Source organism: Formica exsecta, unplaced genomic scaffold (assembly GCF_003651465.1).
Source record: "Formica exsecta isolate Colony F162 unplaced genomic scaffold, ASM365146v1 scaffold362, whole genome shotgun sequence".
Taxonomy (NCBI): Eukaryota; Metazoa; Arthropoda; class Insecta; order Hymenoptera; family Formicidae; genus Formica; species Formica exsecta.
The window spans coordinates 1,005,877-1,029,980 of NW_021850867.1; the positions used below are offsets into that span (position 1 = coordinate 1,005,877).

At 31.2% G+C, this 24,104-nt stretch overlaps 6 protein-coding genes across 11 annotated transcripts in view; 3 read left to right on the plus strand and 3 right to left on the minus strand.

The window, feature by feature from the left end:
- The first annotated feature begins 85 nt into the window (after nucleotides 1–85).
- LOC115238885 (sialin-like) lies at nucleotides 86–5,212 on the plus strand. Its single transcript, XM_029813032.1, is given in 8 exon segments — nucleotides 86–387; nucleotides 1,162–1,385; nucleotides 1,979–2,215; nucleotides 2,283–2,370; nucleotides 2,460–2,680; nucleotides 2,755–3,285; nucleotides 3,389–3,435; nucleotides 3,437–5,212. Coding segments are annotated over 8 exon segments (1,482 nt in total). The 5' UTR covers nucleotides 86–317; the 3' UTR covers nucleotides 3,501–5,212.
- Nucleotides 5,213–5,227: 15 nt separating this feature from the next.
- On the minus strand, nucleotides 5,228–10,255 carry LOC115238883. Of its 3 annotated transcripts, none has more exons than XM_029813030.1 (11): nucleotides 10,175–10,255; nucleotides 9,282–9,492; nucleotides 8,968–9,189; nucleotides 8,325–8,818; nucleotides 8,078–8,252; nucleotides 7,626–7,961; nucleotides 7,344–7,549; nucleotides 7,006–7,255; nucleotides 6,667–6,906; nucleotides 6,321–6,572; nucleotides 6,019–6,246 (listed from the first exon to the last, which is right to left on the minus strand). In XM_029813030.1, the coding sequence occupies exons 2-11, from the start codon at nucleotides 9,381–9,383 to the stop codon at nucleotides 6,019–6,021; spliced, it is 2,505 nt and encodes an 834-aa protein (XP_029668890.1). In that variant the 5' UTR covers nucleotides 9,384–9,492; nucleotides 10,175–10,255. The 3 variants fall into 3 exon arrangements, with proteins under 3 accessions (XP_029668888.1, XP_029668890.1, XP_029668889.1); XM_029813029.1 differs by lacking the exon at nucleotides 10,175–10,255 and adding an exon at nucleotides 9,570–10,108; XM_029813028.1 differs by lacking the exon at nucleotides 10,175–10,255 and having other exon boundaries at nucleotides 5,228–6,246; nucleotides 9,282–9,383.
- Nucleotides 10,251–15,557, plus strand: LOC115238888 (ras-related protein Rab-5C). Of its 3 annotated transcripts, none has more exons than XM_029813039.1 (5): nucleotides 10,251–10,347; nucleotides 13,393–13,561; nucleotides 13,853–14,004; nucleotides 14,134–14,350; nucleotides 14,740–15,557. In XM_029813039.1, exons 2-5 carry the CDS (start codon nucleotides 13,399–13,401, stop codon nucleotides 14,850–14,852), a joined length of 645 nt encoding a protein of 214 aa, XP_029668899.1. In that variant the 5' UTR covers nucleotides 10,251–10,347; nucleotides 13,393–13,398; the 3' UTR covers nucleotides 14,853–15,557. The 3 variants fall into 3 exon arrangements, with proteins under 3 accessions (XP_029668899.1, XP_029668897.1, XP_029668898.1); XM_029813037.1 differs by lacking the exon at nucleotides 10,251–10,347 and adding an exon at nucleotides 10,575–11,307; XM_029813038.1 differs by lacking the exon at nucleotides 10,251–10,347 and adding an exon at nucleotides 11,512–12,370.
- Nucleotides 15,558–16,790: 1,233 nt separating this feature from the next.
- Nucleotides 16,791–18,441, plus strand: LOC115238925. Its single transcript, XM_029813114.1, has 2 exons — nucleotides 16,791–17,638; nucleotides 17,918–18,441. The coding sequence occupies exons 1-2, from the start codon at nucleotides 17,333–17,335 to the stop codon at nucleotides 18,170–18,172; spliced, it is 561 nt and encodes a 186-aa protein (XP_029668974.1). The 5' UTR covers nucleotides 16,791–17,332; the 3' UTR covers nucleotides 18,173–18,441.
- A 2-nt stretch (nucleotides 18,442–18,443) lies between these two features.
- On the minus strand, nucleotides 18,444–21,607 carry LOC115238884 (myosin-11-like). Its single transcript, XM_029813031.1, has 10 exons — nucleotides 21,341–21,607; nucleotides 21,050–21,270; nucleotides 20,455–20,703; nucleotides 20,281–20,361; nucleotides 20,060–20,197; nucleotides 19,800–19,988; nucleotides 19,555–19,701; nucleotides 19,121–19,368; nucleotides 18,766–18,964; nucleotides 18,444–18,690 (listed from the first exon to the last, which is right to left on the minus strand). The coding sequence occupies exons 1-10, from the start codon at nucleotides 21,492–21,494 to the stop codon at nucleotides 18,484–18,486; spliced, it is 1,833 nt and encodes a 610-aa protein (XP_029668891.1). The 5' UTR covers nucleotides 21,495–21,607; the 3' UTR covers nucleotides 18,444–18,483.
- A 973-nt stretch (nucleotides 21,608–22,580) lies between these two features.
- Nucleotides 22,581–24,104, minus strand: part of LOC115238882 (GRIP and coiled-coil domain-containing protein 2-like) — a 12,344-nt gene continuing 10,820 nt past the window's right edge. For both annotated transcript variants that reach the window (XM_029813026.1, XM_029813025.1), the window contains exons 28-30: nucleotides 23,327–23,422; nucleotides 22,933–22,995; nucleotides 22,581–22,856 (exon numbers count right to left, since the gene is read on the minus strand). In XM_029813026.1, the coding sequence (XP_029668886.1) occupies nucleotides 22,695–22,856; nucleotides 22,933–22,995; nucleotides 23,327–23,422 (321 nt within the window). In that variant the 3' untranslated portion in view covers nucleotides 22,581–22,694. The remainder of the gene's footprint in view (nucleotides 22,857–22,932; nucleotides 22,996–23,326; nucleotides 23,423–24,104) is intronic.

A 24,104-nucleotide genomic window follows, 5' to 3' on the forward strand; every position in this document is an offset into this window, starting at 1 on the left:
CTATATATTTTACATCTATGGCTGAGATATGGCTTTTCGCGAATTTGCTGCTACATTGCGCATGCGTGGGATTTGCCCCACTATTTACTCCGCAATACATACATACATTCGCATGGACGAGTGACAGCAAGTGACAGGTTCATTCTCGAAGCAGTAACAACACGACCGTAATGACCTGCTATTGGTACGGATGCATTGGAGGGAGCGTAACAAAAACATAATTTCAATGCCTAGAACGGTAGTGAATCATCGTGAAAGCGTGAGATCACCGTAGAGAGCAGGCACGACCGACGACGACGAGAACGTTAACAGGCATCATGGAAGTATTGGATCCGAGCGTCTCTAGAGACGATCAACCCCTTTGCATCAACGATTCTCTGGAGCGAGGTCCGCCTAATTTTTTTTAAACAACATCCTCATTCTTGTACGCTTATATCTACTATTTACATAATCGCATATCGTTCTTACGCAAATGACAGAGATGCTTGCCTCGCCAAAGCATTATCGTGATGTGTTGTTTGGAAACAAAGGAATATGATACTGATATTAATTAATGATAACGCGAAAGAACGCTATTATGTTCACAGAGATTGCAAATAATAGAATAGTTTTATATTTTTATAAGACAATAGTAGCATTAATAATATGAGATAATTCAAATGTTACAGTATGATTTTTTTATTTTTTAATCAATACTCGCGAATACCTGCTTTAAATTAGTTTAAATATGCAAAATTATTTTATAATTATTTATCGAATCCGCACTTTTCTCGCATTTTTAGTTTGGAAAGAAACAGAACAAATCAACAATTATTATTTTGAAAATATTAGTAGTGTAATTGTAGGAGGAGATATATACAATGCTGTTAAAATTTTGACAGATTTCTTGGGCCGTTTTTAATTGGTTATTTTAAAGAAATAAATATATAGACTCAGAGCCAAATTCTGATTAACTTAATCGTTAAATGACTAAACTTAATTTTCTAGTTTTAGTACAAATTAACATTTAAAAAAAAACATGAGATAACTCAAATTGTACATAATGCAAAATTTGTTATGCACAAATATATGATGAAAAATTGTTCTTTTGCAATTGTTATACATAATATATTTTAAATATTTTTTTGTTGGCAATATATAATTATACTATTATTTTTTCAGTTAATACATTGCAGATTCCAGCAGACACTAAATCATGCATAAAAGCACGCCATACATTAGGTTTCCTGGGTTTTCTTGGCTTTGCCCTTGTGTATGCTATGAGGGTCAATTTATCAGTAGCCATTGTTTCCATGGTTAATCAAACAGCGATACCACATACCGAGGACAATGATACTAGTGATGTTTGTCCCAAAACTAAGCCAATAAATGGAACTTTTATACCGGTGAGTTTATTGTTATTTTTCTAAATAGTTATATATTGATAGCTTATTTTATTGTTGCTTTTACATATATTTTGAATAAATATTTTTTTTACTATATATAGGTCATATAGATATTAATTATCATCTAATATTAGTCATCCAAGTTTTTATCTCATTTTATATGACTCAGATATATAACATAACTTACACACATGTTAATATTTGGACATTTTTTATAATATTTTATTATTAATATATGAATTTAAAAAATAAAATATTTATTATAAATCTATTAGATATTTTTCCATTTCTCTCTTATTTTCAGTTATTTCATTAAATATTTATGCAACATTGCAATGTCATCATAAAATATATTATTTTCAAAAAAACAATTCTTTTTTTATTAGTATCTGAAAAATAAAGCTATTTATATTATAGATTTTTTAATAAATTATAAATAATGATAATTGTGTCTTTTATAGTTTACAATCAAAGCTTTTAAAGTATTTCATGTTTGGAAATTTGTTTCCTATATTTTTATTTTATTATAATATCTTTCTATTATTTTATTATATATAATTTGAAATTATCTTTAATATACATTTCATCGTCAGAGCGCGGGAGAATTTAACTGGAATGAGAAGACTCAAGGTATCATACTGGGTGTTTTCTTTCTCGGCTATGTAACAACAAATGTCCCGGGTGGTAGAATGGCCGAGAAAATGGGCGGCAAGCTAATTTATGGTCTGGGAGTGTTTCTGACTGCTGTTCTGACAGTGATAAGTCCATTTGCCGCATATTGGGGTCTAGTACCGTTTCTAGTTGTACGGGTCGCAGAAGGCTTTACCGAAGTAAATATTTTGTCTCTTAGATGTGTATTCGCATGCGATCGGCAATTAATATTTTTTCATAATACAGGGGGTAACATTTCCCGCGATGCATAGTATGCTGGCGCATTGGGTACCGCCATTGGAGAGAAGTAAATTTGCTGCTATAGTATATGCAGGTATAATATTTTTGTTCCTTCTTTCCCCCCCGCCCACGTCCCTCTGATAAATATAAACTGCTCAAAAATACTTATTATATTTTTTTCAGGTGCGAATTTCGGAACTGTCGTTTCGTTACCAGTGAGCGGCTGGCTGTGTTCACTAGAATTATGGGGTGGTTGGCCACTTGCATTTTATTTATTTGGAGGGCTTGGTCTCGTATGGTATGCGTTCTGGTTGATATTTATATATGATACTCCTTCGCAGCATGCAAAAATCGATCCTTCCGAAAAGGCGTATATCGAAGCTAGCGTTGAGAAAAAAGACGAGGTCGGTATTACGTTTAATATTCATACGAACATATTATTAATGAGTCTGGTGTAATAAGCAAATAATTCTGATAGAACGACGATCCGGGAGTACCTTGGTTATCTATCTTCACCTCTCCACCTATATGGGCCATTATCATTACACAGTGCGGTCAGTCCTGGGCGTTTTACACTCTTCTGACCGAGCTACCAACGTATATGGACAAAATTTTGCATTTAAATGTGCAACAGAACGCATTTCTCTCGGCGTTACCATACTTGAGCGCTTGGTTGGTGGGACTCGGTATTTCGAGCTTTGCGGATGCGCTCCTCGCTCGTCGTCTGATCTCGCCCTTGGCCTCGTTTAAACTGTGGAACACGGTTGCTTCATTAGGACCTAGTCTCAGTTTCATCGGTGCTATCTGGGCCGGATGCGATCGTATGACCGTGATGTTGATGCTCGCGGGGCTGGGCTCTCTTCAGGGCGCAGTATACGCCGGAAATCAGATGAATCACATCGCGTTAGCGCCCCGTTACGCGGGCACCTTGTACGGATTGACGAATGCCGCGGCAAACGCATGCGGCTTTTTGGCGCCTTACGTTATCGGCAGTATAGTAGAGGGACATGTAAGTATATATTCGTCGCATATTCTCTGTTTCAAATTTGCTTGTCGAAATACAAGTGTGTACATAGTATACGCTTGCATTTGTTTTTCGTTTTGCATTACAGGAGACTCTTGCACGCTGGCATACGGTGTTCTGGATGGCAGCAGGATACTAATTGCTTCTATTTATTGTTTGCATCTGCTACTGAACAGCCATGGAGTAAAGGCGGTAGTTGATGACGATGTCGCATTAGAGACGCGATATTGAACGTGGAAAATAATATATTCTCTAATCATATTGCACACAGTACATTTTAATTTACTGGCTGGCCAATTTTTTATAATACTCGGTATAAATATTACCGATTATTTTTTGTAAAATAATTTAATGTTTGTTAATTTATTTTCTAAAGTTTTATAGTCTAATCGTATTTATCATTAGGTGATAAATACAATGACAAATGGGTCGTATTTCAGTATTATCCATTTCTGCTAACACATGATAATTAGATAAGCGTCGCCCGTATGGCCTCTGCTTCAGATAATTGAAATTGTTATATTTCTTTTATTTCCAATTTTGCTTTTAATCCAGATTCAGATCACATCGAATACATGAATCTGAATATATAAAAGTATCTGCAGTTTTAGGAAAAGAAACTAAGTAAATACAAATCTTAAGTTTGATATAGTAAGTCTGTCTCTCTTGCAATCAGTATTTGAAAGAAAGTGATTAGCAGTATGTGCAAACATAAATTGAAAAAAGTAGAATAAAATATTTTTAATGCTTCGTTTCCGAAAAAAATAACTTTAAATTTCATTACTACAATAAATTATTAAAAAAGTTATATATAAAATGTTAAGATTACTTAATTCTTTTTTCAATATGATAATTTTGCATAGTTTCCTTCCAGGCAATTTAATGAGGTATGATCCAAAGTCATTAAAAGTTATTAATGCTTAAAAAAGCAGTAGATAATGATTCTCCAATTTTATTGCCAATTTTTAAAAAAATAAGTCTCTTATAAAGAAATTCTGATCTATTTTTTTCAATATATCTTTGCATACAACATCTCTTTCTCAATTATATTACCATATGAAATATTTTCTATATATATAAATGGCATTTAATTTTGCAAATATATATTCTACTAAATATATGTATATCTCACATACACATATGTACACGACAATACATACAATAGATCAAAACTTGCACACTCGAAATCTGATGTATACACATTTATCTAATATTAAAAAATGATGACGTGTGATAGATTCTCTCTTTACAGGGAAACAATTGAAATTATTAGCGATATGGATATTAAAAATTATATATTTTTATTTATACAATTTCAAAAAAATATATATCTATATATAATTTCTAAACATTTTAAATATTGTCAATTTATTGTTTTAAAAACAAAGGTATTATTTATTTATAATGCCAAAAGAGAAATAAGTAAGATAAATAGCTTCTATTACATAAAAATTATGTAAGTGGAATTTATTATATTCAATGTTAATATATGTCATTGACATATATATTTCTGACAATGAAACAAACATAAAATAATATGGAAACAAATAAATGATTTTGTCGTTATAAAAGAAAGAAGTACATGTATAATTTATAGAAATTTTATTCCAAATGTATCGAGATATGAAATAGAAATCATTAGAAATTGTATCTAGCACAATAGACGAATATTCATATGAAATATATTGAATGCATATCGTACATCTTCAATTTGAATGATATTTTTAAAAATACAAAAATTTGCATAACAATATGTATATACAAAATGACATAATCACATTTTAATTTGCGAGAAAAATATTAGAGTAGTCTTCTATGTGAATAAATGTACAAAAACTTTTTCCAAATGTATTGATGATATCTAAATAAGCGATAACAATAATCGATTATTTATACACAAATTTTTAATCATGTTCTTACTCGGTTGGCAGCAGTCGGGAGTAAAAAATTATGTAAGTGGAATTTATTATATTCAATGTTAATATATGTCATTGACATATATATTTCTGACAATGAAACAAACATAAAATAATATGGAAACAAATAAATGATTTTGTCGTTATAAAAGAAAGAAGTACATGTATAATTTATAGAAATTTTATTCCAAATGTATCGAGATATGAAATAGAAATCATTAGAAATTGTATCTAGCACAATAGACGAATATTCATATGAAATATATTGAATGCATATCGTACATCTTCAATTTGAATGATATTTTTAAAAATACAAAAATTTGCATAACAATATGTATATACAAAATGACATAATCACATTTTAATTTGCGAGAAAAATATTAGAGTAGTCTTCTATGTGAATAAATGTACAAAAACTTTTTCCAAATGTATTGATGATATCTAAATAAGCGATAACAATAATCGATTATTTATACACAAATTTTTAATCATGTTCTTACTACTCATCCATTCAATAAATTTTGCTGTTAAAATATATATATTGCACCATTTTTATAAAATTTTTCTGTTGTGTTTTATTTTCATAATTCGATCTGTTTAATTTTCCGAGGTAAAAATACTACATCTACTTGTTCTTTTATATGTTGATGGGAATTAACATACAATTAAACAGAAGAATATTAGATGCGTTTGTATGGGAATATTAGATAAGGATAAAAATTATATTGCCCAAGTCATAAGTGCATTTTCTACACTTTCATTATTTTCTTTTATTAGTGTAGTTCTAAAATGAAAAAAAATGCTAACTTGAATTTAAATCATCTTTCTTTTTCGCAGTAAGCTCAAAAATCATATCCCGCATGCGGCTCAAATCTACCAATTCTGTTTTCATTCTTTGAATATTCTTTTCTTTTTCCGATATGGTTTGCTCATGCATCTGTAACATTTGCACCATTTGTTGAATTTCTTGCTTAAGCGCAGATATATCGTTTTGATTTGTTTCTATTTCAGCATTCTTTTTCTCTAAAATCTACACAACATAAAAAGTGTGATTAATTAACATAGAACATTCTTAATCCAATATAAAAGAAAAATTAATTGTACCTGTTCCTTTTTGCTGAGAGAATCTTTCAATTTTTGTAAAAGTTTACTTAATTCGTGATTTTTGTTGCTCATATCTGTAGCTTTCTTTTCTGCAGTTGAACGTTCGTTGTCTAATTCCTGGATTTTTACTCTTAATGTATCAATCTTTTTGTTGCTGGTCTCTAATTCATTTGTACATTGCGTTAACTTCTCATTCAGATGTTTCAAATCTGTCGATTTTTCTATCACAATTTTTTTCAGTGATTCAATTTCCTACAAGCGGATAAAAAAAAAGCAAGAGCTATATTATAAAAAAAAAATTGTTATAGCTGCAAACACATTTCACGTGATTGTAGCAAATACTAACTTGTTTCTTTGTAAAAATTGCTTTCTTAGATTGATCTTCCATTTCGTGAAGCTTTCCTGTTAATATAGATTTTTCAGCTTTTATTCCTTCCAAGCACTGCTGGGTATCAAACAATAATTGGTGTAATCTGCTAGACTCAGCTATCACTTGTGCTAATCTGTGTTGAAGACTAGTACCATGATTATTCGCCGCTTCTAAACTCGATTGCATCGCCCTTTCGGAATGTCTCATTGTCGCTAACTTTAGTAAAATTAATTACAATATAATGCATGTAGATATACTGTACTAAATTATGTCATAAATATGAAAAAAAGGAAGGAAGAAAACAAAAAATTATACCTTATATTCGTATAATTCCATTACCGCAGACGTCGGAATATCATTTATCCGATTCGATTCAAAAGTTGATTCGAGTTTGGCTAAGAATGCATCGAGGCGCTCTTCTTGCGTGATGGAGAATAATGGTGCCAGTTCATTCCCGGTATAATTCAAGGACGCCTTATTCGCAACTTCCAATACATTGCTGTTAGTACTTTGAACTAACATTAATGGTTCTAATTCTTTCATGCAGACCGCCACTGCGGAAACACTTATCAAACAGAAATTCCATATATACAACTGTACTACTATTGCATTAAATGAAAATATTAAATATTTTTACTGCATGAAACACTTACCATTCCTGTGGAAATCCAGTTGATGATGTTAATTGCAAGACCTTTTGTTTTACTTCCCCATCACCAGTGAATAATGCTAACGCCATTACCATTTGTATTTGCTTTTTACTAAGTAATTCAGAATACAATGTCAACCAATTGGAATAACTTGTCGCTAAGTCTGCTGTCAAGGCTAATGCATAAATGTAAAGATTGGTGGAAGCATTCTGCAAAATTGGAAATGTATTTAATACAACTATAACTTTAGCATATTATATATACATTCTGCATTAGATAACATACTTGGACGAAATTTCCAGTCCAATCCCCAGCAGCAGGAAATTCATTATCTAGCATGCGACTAAATAATCTACGCATTGCGTGTTCGCTAAACGATTGCATAATTTTTTTCTTAAGTGCAGGAGTTTTAATCATTTCTTGAAACAGTTGCATCAATTCAGCTTGTTTTGTTTCCATCTCTGCATTTTGACTTCCATTTTGCCCATTAGTTTCATCTTCTGGATTTGTTATGAGCATAAGAACAGATGGATCTACCTCTGTTAAAACTTCGATGGAAGTTTTAGTGCGTCGTGAATCAATGATGATGCTTCGTATGAGTGCTAAAGCTTTAGAGCACACCTACAATTTTTCGACAAAAACTTGGATTAAATTATTAACTCTTTTTTTTTCACCATCTTTAGATTTCCAATTATTGCATTAATAATTAACAAGAATTGCAATAATAATTTTCATACCTGTTCCACAGGTACCCATGTCATAGCCGATTTTATACAAGCAGGATACAAAGGAGTTAAGGCAGTTAATTTCAATTTCACCAATGACAGTAAAAATTCCATCATAAGAGCAATACATTCTGGATCTGTGTTTTCCTCCAAAGTGGCTAATATATTTTCTACATCTCTGCCATAACTATAGACAACAGCAAAAAACATAGTATCCTTATACATTATGTTGAACAAATATCTGATTTGATAGACTTACTTTGAATATGTAAGCAGTATATTTCGCGAATGCTCATTTTGTCCGACATCGTTAAAAAAATCGATAATGTGCCTCAATAATAAAACGTCTTTCTTTTCCATTGCTGTTCTAAGATTTGTGAAAGTTAGCGATGCAAAGTCCATGATATATTTCTCGGAAATATTTGTATTGGTTGGCTCCAATATAATCAATAGCTTGCAACATTGCACACTAGTATTAATGTGCTCTTGGAGTTTTAATAATGTTCTGATGAATGCTTTGGTATTGATGGTTCGCATCAATGTATAGACTGCTGGAAGATTTTTATAACACAGGTTTACCAGCACTCCTAATGAAAGTGCAATAATCTCTTCTTCCTTTGATTGTACTACCCATTGAGTTAATGTAGAGATTAAATATGGAAGATGAGCTTCTTGCCACAATATCTTGATTCCATATGTTAATTCCTGAAGTAATTTTAATACTCGTATCCTTTTCTCAGTTGTCAAATTTGCCTATATACGTGTAAAAAAAAACAAAAAAACATGTTAATTAAATTATTTAATAAAGCTTACTAGAAATAATAGAATTTTGATAAATGTGTATATATCTCTTTATAAAGATTTATTATGTAACAAGATAATTTAATATTAATATTTCATACCTCTAATAATCTTGCTAATATTGGCGCAAATTTGTATGTATGAATTAGTGATTGTCTAGCGGGAACATTTCTGCAAGCATTTTGTAAAACATCTACGGCGGTCCAGATCAAAGTGGATCGTGATCCTAAAGAATTCATAAGCTCATACAGACTCACATAGAATTCTGCAGCTATGCTGGTTCCAGGATCAAATATACTCAGATCCAATGACACGCTTATTATCTTAAAAACATAAATTTATAATATTAAATAATGTATCTCGTGTTTTTCCAAATCTAATTAATAATATAAATAAAATAATAAATAATATTTACTCCAAGACTTCTTTGTATAGCAGACGTAGCACTTTCGCTTGGATGCTTGGTATAATCTGAGGCCGCTGATATAAATGCTCTCATATGTTGATACTTCTCCATTATTGCATTAGAATATTTTACAAAAGGATTTGACAAGAATTGCTCTACCTAATTAATGTGTCGAGTGCAAAACCCAAGTTTTCTCGAAAATTTATATCACTGCTGATCACTGCATAAACACAAATTATATAGCCACACGTCAGGAGTCAAACGCAACGGAGATATTTATCCAGAAAATATTATAACGTTTAGTTTGATATAGTTCAGCATTTTGTTGTTGTGCGTATTCTCGAATCGTGAACAAAGCCAACATATGAAATGAATCGGTTCGAATCGTGGACGTCCATTTTTAAAGATCCGTCTGATTCAAATCTACCAATCGCATCCATTGTTGCCGCGTGGACCAATCAATGAATAGCACAAGATGCCAGTGCGGTATTTTTCTTTTTTTGCTAACAATAAATTACTAAAAATGTATCACCAGAGAAAAGCCTTTGGGTGCAAACCCATGCAGCGAATTAGCGTAACGCGGAACGAGAAGGGAACCAATCGCGAGCGTTCCGTAGTTTTTGTTACGTTCACGATTGGTTCCGCTCATGGGTTTGCACAATCACAAAGAATTTACATACAAAATACACTCAGAAAACTTAAAAAAATCATATTTAATAATTTCTGTCGGCCTAGCTTCATGTAAGTTGACAAGCTATCGTGTCTATACCATAGATAGTATAAAATACATAGACAAAACTTATTCTGCGATGATGGGAAAATTTGTGGAAAAGAGGGGGAAAGGGTACCAATACAACTTCTGTGTATCACCAATCACAAATACACAGCTGAACCGAACCTACCCGAAAAGAACCGAAGAAGATTGCATTCCGAGCCGAACAAGATCACATTCCGATGCATCCGCTTGCGTCTATCTTGAACTCTCCCCCTTGCCCATATCGACAGCTAATGCTCCGTCTACGTATTTTATATGTCTATGGTCCACATACTGCTTCCTACTTGTTCGTAGTAGTCGGTACGTATACATTCGTGAATCGCGGAGAAGGCAAAACGGCGGAGTCGCGAGAGAGAGAGAAAGAGAGCCGTTCGACGTTTCGAGATTTCGCTTTTCCGGTTCTGCGAAATCGACCAAGTAATCGAGCAGATCGCTGCGTCGCACGACCTACGGAAACGGAGCGGAACGAATCGGCAAAAAGTGACGCAGCACCGTATGCATCGCGCGTGTCGGTAATCTACCCTTTTTCTCTCTCTCTCTCTTTCTGTCTCCCTCTCTCCTTCTCTCCCTCTTCCAACGCAACGGTGTGTCAAAGTTCCGATTACTCGCTGTCGATGCATGTTCATCGTCGTCGTCGGTGCCCATCGATGTAGGTTACGGTGGAAAACTGGGAACGATCGCAGGATTAAATCGTGAAGGTGTAACGCGATAACACCTCCCCCGGGACGTACGCCTCCTCACCGTCAGGTTGTGCGCGACGATATCGAAGTGCGAGCGAGAAGCGACGACGCGAGAAAGAGAGAGGGAGAGCGAGAGGACGAAAGTGCGAATACAGTTCACGGGATCGGTTCGCGCGCGTGAGAGAGAAAGAGAGAGGAGAGTTGCCTTTGGAGTTTTGCGTGCGTGGTTTTGTGTATCTTGTCCACCCTAACTCTTCTCGTCGCCGGGAGCTGTCATAAATGTACACGTTCTACATAGATTGCGCGATCTATGCTCGGTCGACGGGCCGATCTATCGGTGGCAAGTGCTGACTCGAGCCTGACTCGGCTCGCGCCAGTGAATCGACGTTAATCATCGTCGCGCGGCGTTGCGCGTTGCGCCTGTCGTCGTCGTCGTCGTCGACATCGTTGTCGTCGTCGTCGTCGTCGTCATCGTCATCGTCGTCGTCGTCGTCATCGTCGTCATCGTCAACATCTCCCGAAGAAGCAGCTAGCCAGCGCGGCGCATCAATCTAACGGCGAACCTCCTCAACGCAAACAGGTTAAGCATACTCCCGAGACTCATGATCTCTATCTTGGCAGGTGTCCGTCATCCCGAGAGCGTGCAAGCATGAGCGAGCGAGATGAGAAACGAATCGCTAAATTATAATATTCTCCCCACCCGGGAGATTCGATAAAAGATGTTTATACGCATGCTACATCCGTGACAAGAGGAACGGGGAACGGGAGAGAGAGAGAGAGAGAGATAAAGGAAGCGCGTGTATTGTCACCTATGTGACTGTCGGATGACGGTGCGCTCCGGTTGTGCTCGAGTTTTCGAGGGGCGTTTTAATATTTCGGATGTTGCTGACGTTTCAACCTCGGGCGGTGACAAGTACTCAGGGCTGTAACAATCGTGGCGCATTCTCGTTCACTCCCTTTATTCGTCTCTCCTGTCCTCCTTCCCTCTCTCGTTCACTCTCTCTCCTTCCTTCGCCGATCTTTTTTCGCTATCTCGCATCTTCTATCTCTCCCTCTTGTTTGCACACACACATACGCTGCGCGGCGCTTGCGCACGCATACACACATATACACACACACAAATGTACGCGACATAGCTCTTCCCGTGTTCCCGTCTTTCTCCTTTCCTTCATCGTCGACGCGTCGTTTTAACGGTTTCCCATGATTTTTCGATAGTATCCCATCTACTCAAGATTATCAGTGACGTAGAGTAATTATTCGGCGAATTTTTCTCTCCACGCGAATGTCGCGAGACAGCTCGTACGGTACATAGAACCCAAGATCCTTTTTTTACAAGCATTGTACGAATCTCGTGATTGTCGTAAAAGTTGGTGCATCGCTCTTCTCGTCACGGCTACTCCCGTATTCGATCTCTTTCGCGCTAGTCTCCTCTCGCGATCGTAATTGAAAGAAAAAAAATAAAATAAAAAAAATAAAAATAAAGTAATGCGGGGAGTCGTCGTTCTCGACGACTTTAGTCACACAAAGAGTTAATTGGATAATATAATTAACAGTGCCGGATCTCTTAATGGGTTAAAAAGAGCCTGTACTCTTTTTTGTTTCTCAAATTAGTTAGCCACCCCTTCGATTTTATCACCGTGCTTGTAAGTAATCGTTCTCGTTTTTAAAATCCTCAATTCTAATTGATCGCGTTAATCAAAGAATAATAAATACAGTAATGATCTATACATTAGAGTATAAGTGATTTATTGCTTTACGCTTTGAGATTTCTCAGGCATTACTGACTTGTTGTTTTAATGATACTTTTATTTTAATATCGTTTTCACCCTACAATCTTTGTTTTTTTGAATATTCTTATCTTATCACTTGCACTTTCGTGTTTCATGAAAATATCTGTTTTTAAAACGATTTTCTGTCTCTTTTACATCTTTTACAATTATTCTCGAGTGATCTTTTTCTTTAAAATTACATCCAATCTTTTATTTGTCTCCTATTGTATTTCTAATTGAAATTAAATAGGCACGTAGACTCTATACAGTTTAAGAGCATTATAATTATCTATCGTATGCATGAAACATCTTATCTGTCACACATTTAAAATTATAAATAGACATTTATCTATTCAATTGAACTTTAGCGAGCAATGACAATAGCAAACTATAAGATCTTGTTATGACGATTATTTTTCTCCAAAATTTTTTTTATGTAGGAGCATCTCTGGAAATATCTTTATGTGTGTTTCATATTAAACACTTTTTAGCATCAGTGTGTGTGTGTGTAATATTAAAGTTTTATTTACTTCATATTTTTTATATATATGTGTAGATATTGAAAGAAAAATATTTTATTACAAAATTTATATTAAACATTTAAAAATTTTAAAATTTCTATTGAAATATTGCATTATTGTTAGAATATGTAACTCTGTGATTCAATTGAATTCATATTTATCTGATTTTTATAATGTTTAAATATAACAGCCAATGGTACTAAAAAAAAGATGTCACTAAACATACCTACAAGTGTAAAACTTATCATAAAGCAAATAGAGAAGCTTCTTAGAAGTTTAATAACTTCACAAATATATCAAAAGCTTAACGATATTGTTTAAAGTTAATAAAATTGCAAGATTAATCAAAACTAAGAAATTAAATTTTCTTTTCAGGTGATCATGGCGAATCGGGGTACGGCTCAAAGACCAAATGGATCGACACAAGGGAAAATCTGTCAGTTTAAGCTAGTTTTACTTGGTGAATCTGCAGTTGGAAAATCGAGCCTTGTTTTAAGGTTTGTCAAAGGACAGTTCCACGAGTACCAGGAGAGTACAATTGGTGGTAAGAATACTAATATAGTTCTACTAATATAATTCTCAATTCCATATTTATCAAAATATAATTTATCTCTTTAAATTATATAAATATAAAGTTGTTTAATTATAACTCTTTTTTTTTTATTTGTACACACAATTATATATTTAAAGAAATATTTATAATTTGTCTGATTTTAAAACTGAAACTTGTAATATTACAATGCTGTTACAACAAGCAAAAAATTATATATTTGATCTTTGTACACTTATTTTTATATTGATTACTTGTCACTATAGCAAATGTTATTATTTCCAGCTGCATTTCTAACACAAACCGTATGTTTGGACGACACAACTGTAAAATTTGAAATTTGGGATACTGCGGGGCAAGAGCGTTATCATAGTCTTGCGCCAATGTACTATCGTGGTGCTCAAGCAGCCATTGTTGTATACGATATAACAAACCAGGTAGGCAGTCTGTCAATTCCTTTAGTGATGGTTTAAGAGAGAGAAATATATAAATTTATGAATTATCTTTATGATAAAGATGAATTAGCAAATACAGAACTAAATGTATGTTTGCTTATTTTTTATTAGGATACATTCTCACGTGCCCAAACATGGGTAAAAGAATTGCAGCGCCAGGCCAGTCCAAGTATAGTAATAGCATTAGCTGGAAACAAGGCAGATTTGGCAAATAAAAGAGTTGTCGAATATGATGAAGCTCAAACGTATGCAGATGAAAATGGCCTTCTTTTCATGGAAACATCTGCTAAAACGGCGATGAATGTCAACGATATTTTCCTTGCAATTGGTGAGCTATACATATCTTTGTTTCTCTTCTATTAATGTATGATTATACATTATGTTATTATAGGTAACAAATAGTATAACAAAATAATTAAGCTGTAAAAAGAAACGTTGATATTATCAAGCAATAATGTGTGTTTGTATATTAAACTTGCCATTTTATTTGATAATGTATACACCGAAATATTATTCCATCTTGTATTACGCGTTATCACTAATCAAAGTGCGTGAAAACTTTGTACATGTTGATAACACATCATGTTGAACAGTAAATAATATTTTTGAGAAGAGAGAATGTGTGTGTGGTCTACAACGTTAAAACATATTGACACACGCATAGTTTTATCGTAGAACGCGCGGAAACAAATAATTATCTTTTCTTTTTTTTCACAGCTAAAAAGCTTCCTAAGAACGAACAATCAGGAAGCGCAAGTACGAGTGGTCAAGGTCGTCGACTAGTCGAGTCGGATGGGCAAAAGGCAGCAACTGGCAATTGCTGCAAGTGATTATCTAAATCCGTATGTGTCTCACAATATATATATTCGTATCTATACATATTTTTACATTATTTGAATATATATACTGTTTTCAAAATTAATTGGGAAAAAACTACAAGAGATATTATTCCATTAATGAAAAGTTGAAAAATATTTGATATGCCTAATGAATATGTTACAAATCAAATGCATATTCGGTGTATATCAATCTGTTCACATATTTTTATAATAATAGAATATATAATGAAAAGAAAGCGCGATCAAAAAAGGAAAAAAAAAGGAAACGGGGAAATATATCAATTTCATATTGTGTAGAATAGACATTTGCACTTTATAATGCTTTTAGCAGATTTTTGTATTAGTATTATATAATATGGGAGGTATCTCTGAGTAGTCACACACATGCAGTTTCATAGAGTATATTATATTTCCTGTTATATGTTTAATATTTTTTATAGTATATATTCTCTCGCGCCTTTTGCCTTCTTTATATTTATTGGAACAATAAATAAACACGGCGGATTAAAATAATTAGATAAGAAAGAAAAGCGCGGATTATGAAAATAAGCTCCATTATATGACCGTCAAATTTATAATCTGCAAGGTATAAATGTGTAACTATAATATTGATGTATGATATTTAGCTGATATTGACAGTTTCTTGTAATTAAAAGATGGTTTACACAAAGTATATGTGAAAAAAACAGTTCTAAATTTTATGATGTTTCTATCCTAATGACATATCTGTGCTTATTTGTTGGTGAATTTTCCTTTTAGTATTACTGCAATATATCTCTGTTCAAGCTTTTTATTATAGAAATATCTAATATAGCAATCCCACATAATCGAAATAATTCTTTTTAACCAAACTTTTGCAATGTTATCTTGTTAAATGGCCAACATTGAATAATATTATGCGATATCTCGTCTTTTTACTTCTTAAGTAACATTTACATTATTGTATCAGCTTTATTAAAGTCGGAATTATTATTTGTGCATAATAATATTGTAATCTATGTGTTATATAATATTTAAAAACATAATATTATTTTCCTATTATAGTTTTTCTGTTCTATTACTTATTCGCGATTAATTTAGGCACATAATCTTTGCAAAATTTTGCAAGAAAGTTATTTACTAAGACACTATAGATATGTCTTGAGATTGTATAGGCATGTAGTGTTTATGTAAAACACTATATAGATATTAATAGATATTACAAATTTATAAAGGTTTCCTTTCTTTGGTGGATTCTACTTTCTGACTGATAAAGGTGCTACAAGAATACACATGTGCATGATCCATTATGCAAGCTTGCGAAAATGTTTCTTGCGATTTATAATAATACTCTCATCTTCTGTGCAATGATACGTATCATTGGATTGTATGTTTGAAATATAATATTTTTTGTAATAATGTGATAGGTAAAACTATTTAAAATTGTTACAAAAAAAAGAAATTCTCAGGGTGCAATTTTTCTCTTTATAATCTCTAATATCCTTATATATCTTAATTATATATTTATTTCCACTCTCTCTCTCTCTCTCTCTCTGTTTTTATTTTTATGAGATACGAGATTATCTAGATATATTCTGTTAAAATCACAGGTAGGTTTCATTTTTGTTTGGAGAAGTTTTTAGAATTCGTCAAAACAAACTGTTTTTATAGTATAGTTACAGTCTCTTATGCATTGTAGATATTTAACAAATGTAATACAGTACATATATGATGGAATCATACATGTGACTCTCATTTTCCTCATTATTATGTACATATAATAGAAAAGAGAAACGATCCTTTATGTTTGAAAACTTTATATTACTTAACATTATATACTTTTCAAAGTTGATACATACTTTAAACATTCATCACTGTTTTATTTCTACTGAAAGAATTAGTTATCTTTCAGAGATTTTTTTATTAAATTAAGTAAGTTGCAAGTATACACCATAAATATTGATAATAACAGTATATTTAAAATATGCAACGTCTAATGAATTTTTGGCACGCGAAGACCTTGTAAGATAGGAGAGGCTATCCCTGCTGCTATTACTATGTATTTTCTTTCTTAGTTTGTAACACATATAACAATTTCTTGCTCTAAAAAATATATTGTATATTAATTTTATTGACAACTCATAATGAATTATAAATGAATTACACGGGAAAAAAAAAATAAACTTGTGAATATTACAATGGCTCTTTATAATATGCCTTTTTATTCGACCAGAGAAAACTGTTTGTTAGAAAGCGTGAGTTTATTATGTGATTAAATACGATAATTATTGTTTTAATTGAATATGCACATATGCATTTATCCATTTACAAATAATCTCTCTTTTTTTTTTTAAGATAACTCTTTTGTTAATGAATTTACTTATATATTCATACATTTGGTATATTAAATATTAACATACTTCTGTATTCAGTAAACATGTTGGTAGCATTATTTGTATAATTGTTTATATTATGACATATCAAAGTATGATATGAAAATGAACGATAACAGCAAGTCGAATGCAATAATAGATATAAAACGCAGGTTTCTATCCGAATGCACTGTACTAGATGATACGAAAATTATACTCAGGAAAGTACGTTCTGAGCCCGAATTGGAAAATATTACAAATTATGATGATATATGTGGACCTTGGCAATTTCATAATGTACCATTGCATAGTCAATACGATTGTCTACCTTCCAAATTGATAACGTCCGAAGATGTAGCTTGCATGAGAAAGCAGAGGGACAAAAAATTAATTTTACTATTTCTCGGTAAAAATTCGCATTTTGCTTAAAATTATTAAAATTATTCAATAATGTGCATAACTTAATAAATGCAATATATCTATTGTGATTAATTATATCTATACCGTGTTTTTTTTAAATCTGTTACATATGTATTATCACATATGTGAGAAATGTGTGCCATTATTTTCAGAGGAAAAGATTCTGTGTAACGTACCATACAAGGATAAAAACAAAGAGATACTTGTAAAACTTCTATGGCAAATTTTCAAATTTTTTAAGTATAAATATGTGCAAAATATTTCAGTGTTTATTAATATTTTTAATTAGAAAGAATACTTTTGTTTAATTACACAATTGTCTCCTTTTATGCAATTTATGTAATAACTTACAGCTATAAAGGAATAATATTGCATTTTAGAAAGAAGCTATTCAATGATCAACAAATTTCTACAGTTATAGAATTAATAATTTCGACTCATAACTTTTTTCTTGCAAACTATTGGAACACAGCTGAAGAACCATATAAATATTTCTTCGAACATCTTCTTTTATATACCGTTATGGTAATTGTCTTATAATCGAAGTTTAATTATAATATACTGTAATTATAATGTATATATTAATTTATGTTGTACATATAATATATATTTACTCAGTATCCTCAACAATTCTAGGATCCACCATACTGTGCAGAAGTATTCACACCAAACCAAGCTGAAATAATACTTGAATTTTTTCACAAAATATATATAGAAAATATCGTGTTACTACATCTTGTTTATATGACTCATTACTGTATTGTTGTGCAGCAGTGATAAACATATTTGTACATGTTACAAGAAACGTTTAATTTTTTCAGTCTTTATGACGAAAAATCTCTCGCTCCTCTTCATTTGCTTGCAGAAGAAGACTGATAACCGTAATCACGGTTTTCTTCCAATGAAGTATCAGATTCCGTTGCGTGGTTAAAATTGTCATTCCACCGTTGATTACTTTTCTGCATTTCATTCATTAAATGTTCCATTTTAGGAAACCACCACGAGTCACCGCATGTCGATATATGTTGATTAGTTTCTTTTGGTTCTATGGAATATTTCTAAAAACAAGAGAAAAAATAAAGCAATCTGAAGAATTCTGATTTTTCTTCTTTTTTTTCTTTTCAAATACTAACCTTATATAAATCTGTATAATCCAAACTTGAAATTAAATCTGTTTCTACATCCTGACGCGTTTTCGACGGCGAGATATTATAGTTTTTTATATGCGTTTTTTTAAGACCTCTACCAGTTAATAATTGTCTGTGCGTTCGTTTCAGTTTCTGTGCCAATAAATTAATTCGTTTCAACTTCTTGATTTTAATTAATAGAGCTCTATAAAAATAATTTTTATTTAAATAAATAGATACATAATGCAGAAGAAAAAGAAAACACCTTTGATTTTGAGGATAAATGAGGAAAAAAAGAGAAAAAGAAACTAAAAAAGATACCCATATTTAAAATTATTAAATATATTACTTGTACACTTACTTTTTTTCAAATATAAGCTGCATTAAAAGTTGTTGCTTATTTTCCAGATTTTTTGCTAGAGTTTTGTTGTATTTTTTTTGTTGTTCCATACAATCACGGATACATGAAATTATATATTGAGACTCCTTACAGAGTTCTGATCTACTCACAGCTGCTTCAGTCAAATCAACTGACATGTATGTTAGAGATTGATCCTTTAAATGGCATTCCTTTTTCAATTCAAACAAAGATTTGCGCATATCCTTTAACTAAAATGGAAATAACAGCTTAATATTAAAATAAAAATACGATAAATTATAATTAAAACGGAAAAAATGATATATCTACTGATTACAATTGTGTATCAAATGTAATGATATGTGATTAAAAAAAAATATTCGTAAATTGTATATATATCTTTTGTTTAAAAATATTGACAAGAAAAAGCATTGTACCTCGGTTATGTACGTGGAATTATTTCGCTCAAGTAAAATCTTCTGTTGGCCAAGATGATAATTTTCGTTCATATATTCTTGCAACTGTTGAATCAAATCACGATTCACATTCTCGGCCTTCATTAATTCATCCTTTTCCGTCTCGAGCTAAGAAAATAAAAAATTTATTAAATCCAAACAATTTATTTCTATTTTATTCATATTTGTAAAATAAAATTATTATAAATAAAAATATATATACATACATCTTGTCGTATGATATCTAAATGATCAGTATAACTTTTGCATTTATCTTGCGCTTGACAAAGCTCGATACTTTTCGACTCAAGTTTTTTTTTTGTTTCTTCCAATTCTTCGCTCAATTTGTCCACCAAATCACGCAGATCGACCGCTTCATTTTCTATTTTTTCGATTTTAGAACAATAAGTTTGTTCCTAAAATAAAATATATATAATTTTAGTAACTAATTTGCTAAAATGCTATCTATTTCGTAATAACATATTACCATAATTATTAATGATTTTTGCGAGTCTACTTCGCGTTTTGTTGCTAACATTAACTGTTTTTGAGCTTCATTGAAATCTTCTATCATTCCTTGATAATCACTTTCTATCTGATGCAATTTTATGCGTGTTGCTTTGAGCTGAAAAAGTTTGAAAGAAAGGAATCACATAAAAGATTCGTCCTTTTCGATAAATGCAAGAAGATAGTTTTATTATACATTACCCTTTTCTTCAACTGAAAGACATCATCTTGAGCTCGAGTTTCAGTAATATCGTTCTGCCTTTTTAATATAGAATTCTCATTCTGGAACAGACGCAATTGATCGATCAATAAATGCAAATCACTTTGTATATTCTATTATACACTAAACATTAAGATACGATTATCTATATGTACTTTAAGTAATTCGTAATCGGCTTGTAATTTAACCATGTTTTCCGATTTCTCTTGAAGTAAAACTTTCAAAGAATATATTCGATTACACAGAAGATTCAGCATTTCGTGCTCTGATACATTTAAATCAGATAAATCTTCCTCCATCTGTTGATCCTTCATGAGTAATCTTTTTCTAAGCATTTCAAGTTCATTAGACTGATTCTTAATGATCTCTTCATTATTAGTAATTCGGTCATTTAAGATTTCAATCTACAAATTATTTAGTGATATTAATGTTTTTTCTTGGAAAAACAAAATATATGATTACAGATTTTAATATTATAGATAAAAAAATAGGTAATACAATATTTTTTAATCTTCATAAATTTTACACACACATACGCATACTAAAATCTACTAAATCTTACTAATACTTCCATCTATACATTTTAATCTTGAAATTTTATTTAACTATTAAATTTAAATTATTACTAGGATTTTTTTATGTTTACATATTCTTGGTGTCACTATTGTTATGCAATCAAACATTTTAAGAAGTCAAAATAATATAAAGTAATTGAGAACATGCAAGGAAGGAAAACTTAAACATAGTCACCTCTTTCTCTTCCTCTTCTAGCTTCGATAAAAGTTTCTCATATTCACTTTCCTTTTGTTTAGCATGCTCTAGTTGTTTCTTCAAATTGTCAATTTCTGATATGTGACACTGTAGATCAGTCTTAAGTCGCTGATTTTCGCATCTTAAACTGCATTCTCTATCTTTTATCTTTTGTAATTCAGTTAGTTGTTGTATTTGAGCAGTATTCTCCACATCTTTATCTGAGATATTAATATATTTATTTTTGTAAATCTTTGTCTTAGATTTTATCTTATATAGATAGAAAATTACCTGAATGTCCTTTCAGCAATGACCTTCTAAACACAATATTATTTAAAGAATATTCCAGATCTTGAGTATCGCAGCTTTTGTCTCTAAGAGACATTGTACATGATTTGTTCATGTATTTGTTTTCAGAATAATTCATCTGCATAAAACTATCCATCTGTGACAAAATATATCCAATACATATATAAAGACAAAAATTTCAAACAGTAGTTTATGTTTCTAATAATGTACCTTCCATTTCAATTCCCGGAGATCCTTTACATGATCATGTATATGTTCCTGAAAAAATTCAAATATTTTATTTCTGTAAAAGATTGAGTTTAATTCTTTAAATCATCTCGCATATTTAAATTAATAACATGACAAACATAAATGCATGTACACAAATTTATATAATTTCATATATATATCATAAATTTTTTTTCTTAGTTTTTTGTTACATAGTATATATTCATTATATATATAATAGAAAATATAACACTTATATTCAATGTGTATATTTCTTTATTGAAATTGTACAAGATTCTTTCATTATTTCAATTATTGTTAATGTAAATTATTGAAAGATAAAGACTTCATACTATACCTGTACTACGCTTAAGATCGAAGAATACATTGTATGCAGAGTAGTAATGATTAGACATTTATCATACTCCAGACAATGAATTCTCTTGTGCAGACTGTCAATAGAATCTCTTTGCAAATCCAATAATAAATCCTGATTAGTTGCCTTATGAGTATATACAAAAAAGAATTAGATTAAAAATACTTAGTAATATGTTGACTAATTAATCAAGAGAAATTTTTAATTGATACAAATATAATATTTCTCACCTCTGTAAAACATTCATTATACTGATGCTGCGTTTCATCAATACACATTGTTAATTCACGAATAGTTTCATCTTTCTTGCAAAGCTGTAAAGATACAATGCATTTTTTTTTATACAATTTATTCTTTTTTTAGATCTAAAAACAGAGGACACTCACGTAGTTCGTGTTATTTGTTAATTTTGGATCATCCAGAACACTTGTTAATCTAGATAGCTTGTATATATAACACACACAATTTTTCGTCACTTCATGAATAAGATATTTAAGCGTGACCAGCATATCACAAAGCTTTAAACATCTTGATTAAACGAGCTACATGTCATGCATGGCACTCATTATATTCCATTGCATTCGCATTGTTACAACATAAAAACATTAAAGGCGAAAAGAGAAATGCAATAGTCCATCATCTTCAAAGAATCTTATTTTTACTAATCATCAATCAGCATTATTTACAATTGTAATAAATACATTTTAACGCAAAAGCTAAATAGCAATTTGAACTATTCATAATTTTACACGTTTAAACATCATGCACGTTCCTATGATTAAAGGCCGAAGACGATATCGCAGGTCTCAGGTCACTCACATCGCTCATCGCTTTATGACCCATTTGATCCAAATTTCTCTTTGCTTCAACAACGGCATTTTGTAAATGACCAATGGTTTGAATCTGGAGTTCATTCTACAAAGCATAGCACAATGTTGGAACGCAAATGTTATTAGTAATAAAAGATGGCAAAAAAAGGAAAGGGGCAAACCTGTTTCAGCAATTCATTTTTCTCTCTCTCATATTGCGCGATAGTAAGGTTTTGTTTATCAATCTGTAAAAAATTTATTTTGTATATTATAATATTTTGTCAATACGTACCTCCAAACTTCATTCTTGACAAGTATAGATATATTAGTATTATTTATAATATACATTATGACACATGTCGCCTATTAATATGCAATGTACATAAAAATATATATAATATTCCTGTATAATATAAAAATATATCATAGAGGAAAAGCGTAAATTAATAATTTAAAGTTTTCAATTAAAAAAGCAATAGCAGCATTATGACATCTTTAATCAAAACATTATTATCGCATAATATCATAAGAGATCTCCCATCAATTAAAATCTACACTACTAATTTCACAATTTACCTTGTCTTGTAGTTTCTGATGCAGATCTTTTACTTCTGTTTGACTCATTGTTAAGGAGTCCCGTTGTATTCGTATGACTTCCTCCATATTTTGTAGCTAGAATAATTTTGTTAATAAAATTTACACTTAATTGTATGTGATTTTCTAATAAATATGTATTTTTTCACACAAAAACAGATTCATTTTTATATAGAAACCGAAACAAAAATTATATCTCGTATTTTACTCCAAATTGGAAAGAGTTCATTCAATTTTAAATATTTAGATAATTATAAAAAAAATATTATATTTATAAAAATAATAGTTACATTTATATAATTAATATGACTTGCATATTGTTTAAATATACTATATTGTTCAGTTCATATATTATAGTACAAAAAAAAAAAATTTTTTTTAATGAGAAAACGCACACACATATAACTTACTAGTTTTTCTTTGGAATATACAGCACTTTTAAGTTTGCTTATCTCGTGAAAACAAACATCCAATTTCTCTTTACATTGTCCTAATGAGTCTGTCAATGTCACAACAGATCTTGCAGAAACAGAAGATAGAGATGATTCTTCACGTATCTGTAAATAGATTTTTATAATAGTAGCCTTTTTAGCATGTTTTGTGTATTTAATCTTGATGTAATACATAAAATAAAAAAAAAAGATACCAACCAATTTTTTAAATTTTTTAACAAGATCTTGGATTGCTAGTTTTGCAGATTGCACTGCATCTTGCACAGTTTTGAACAAGTCAGACATATTCTGTATTAAGTGTATTAAGA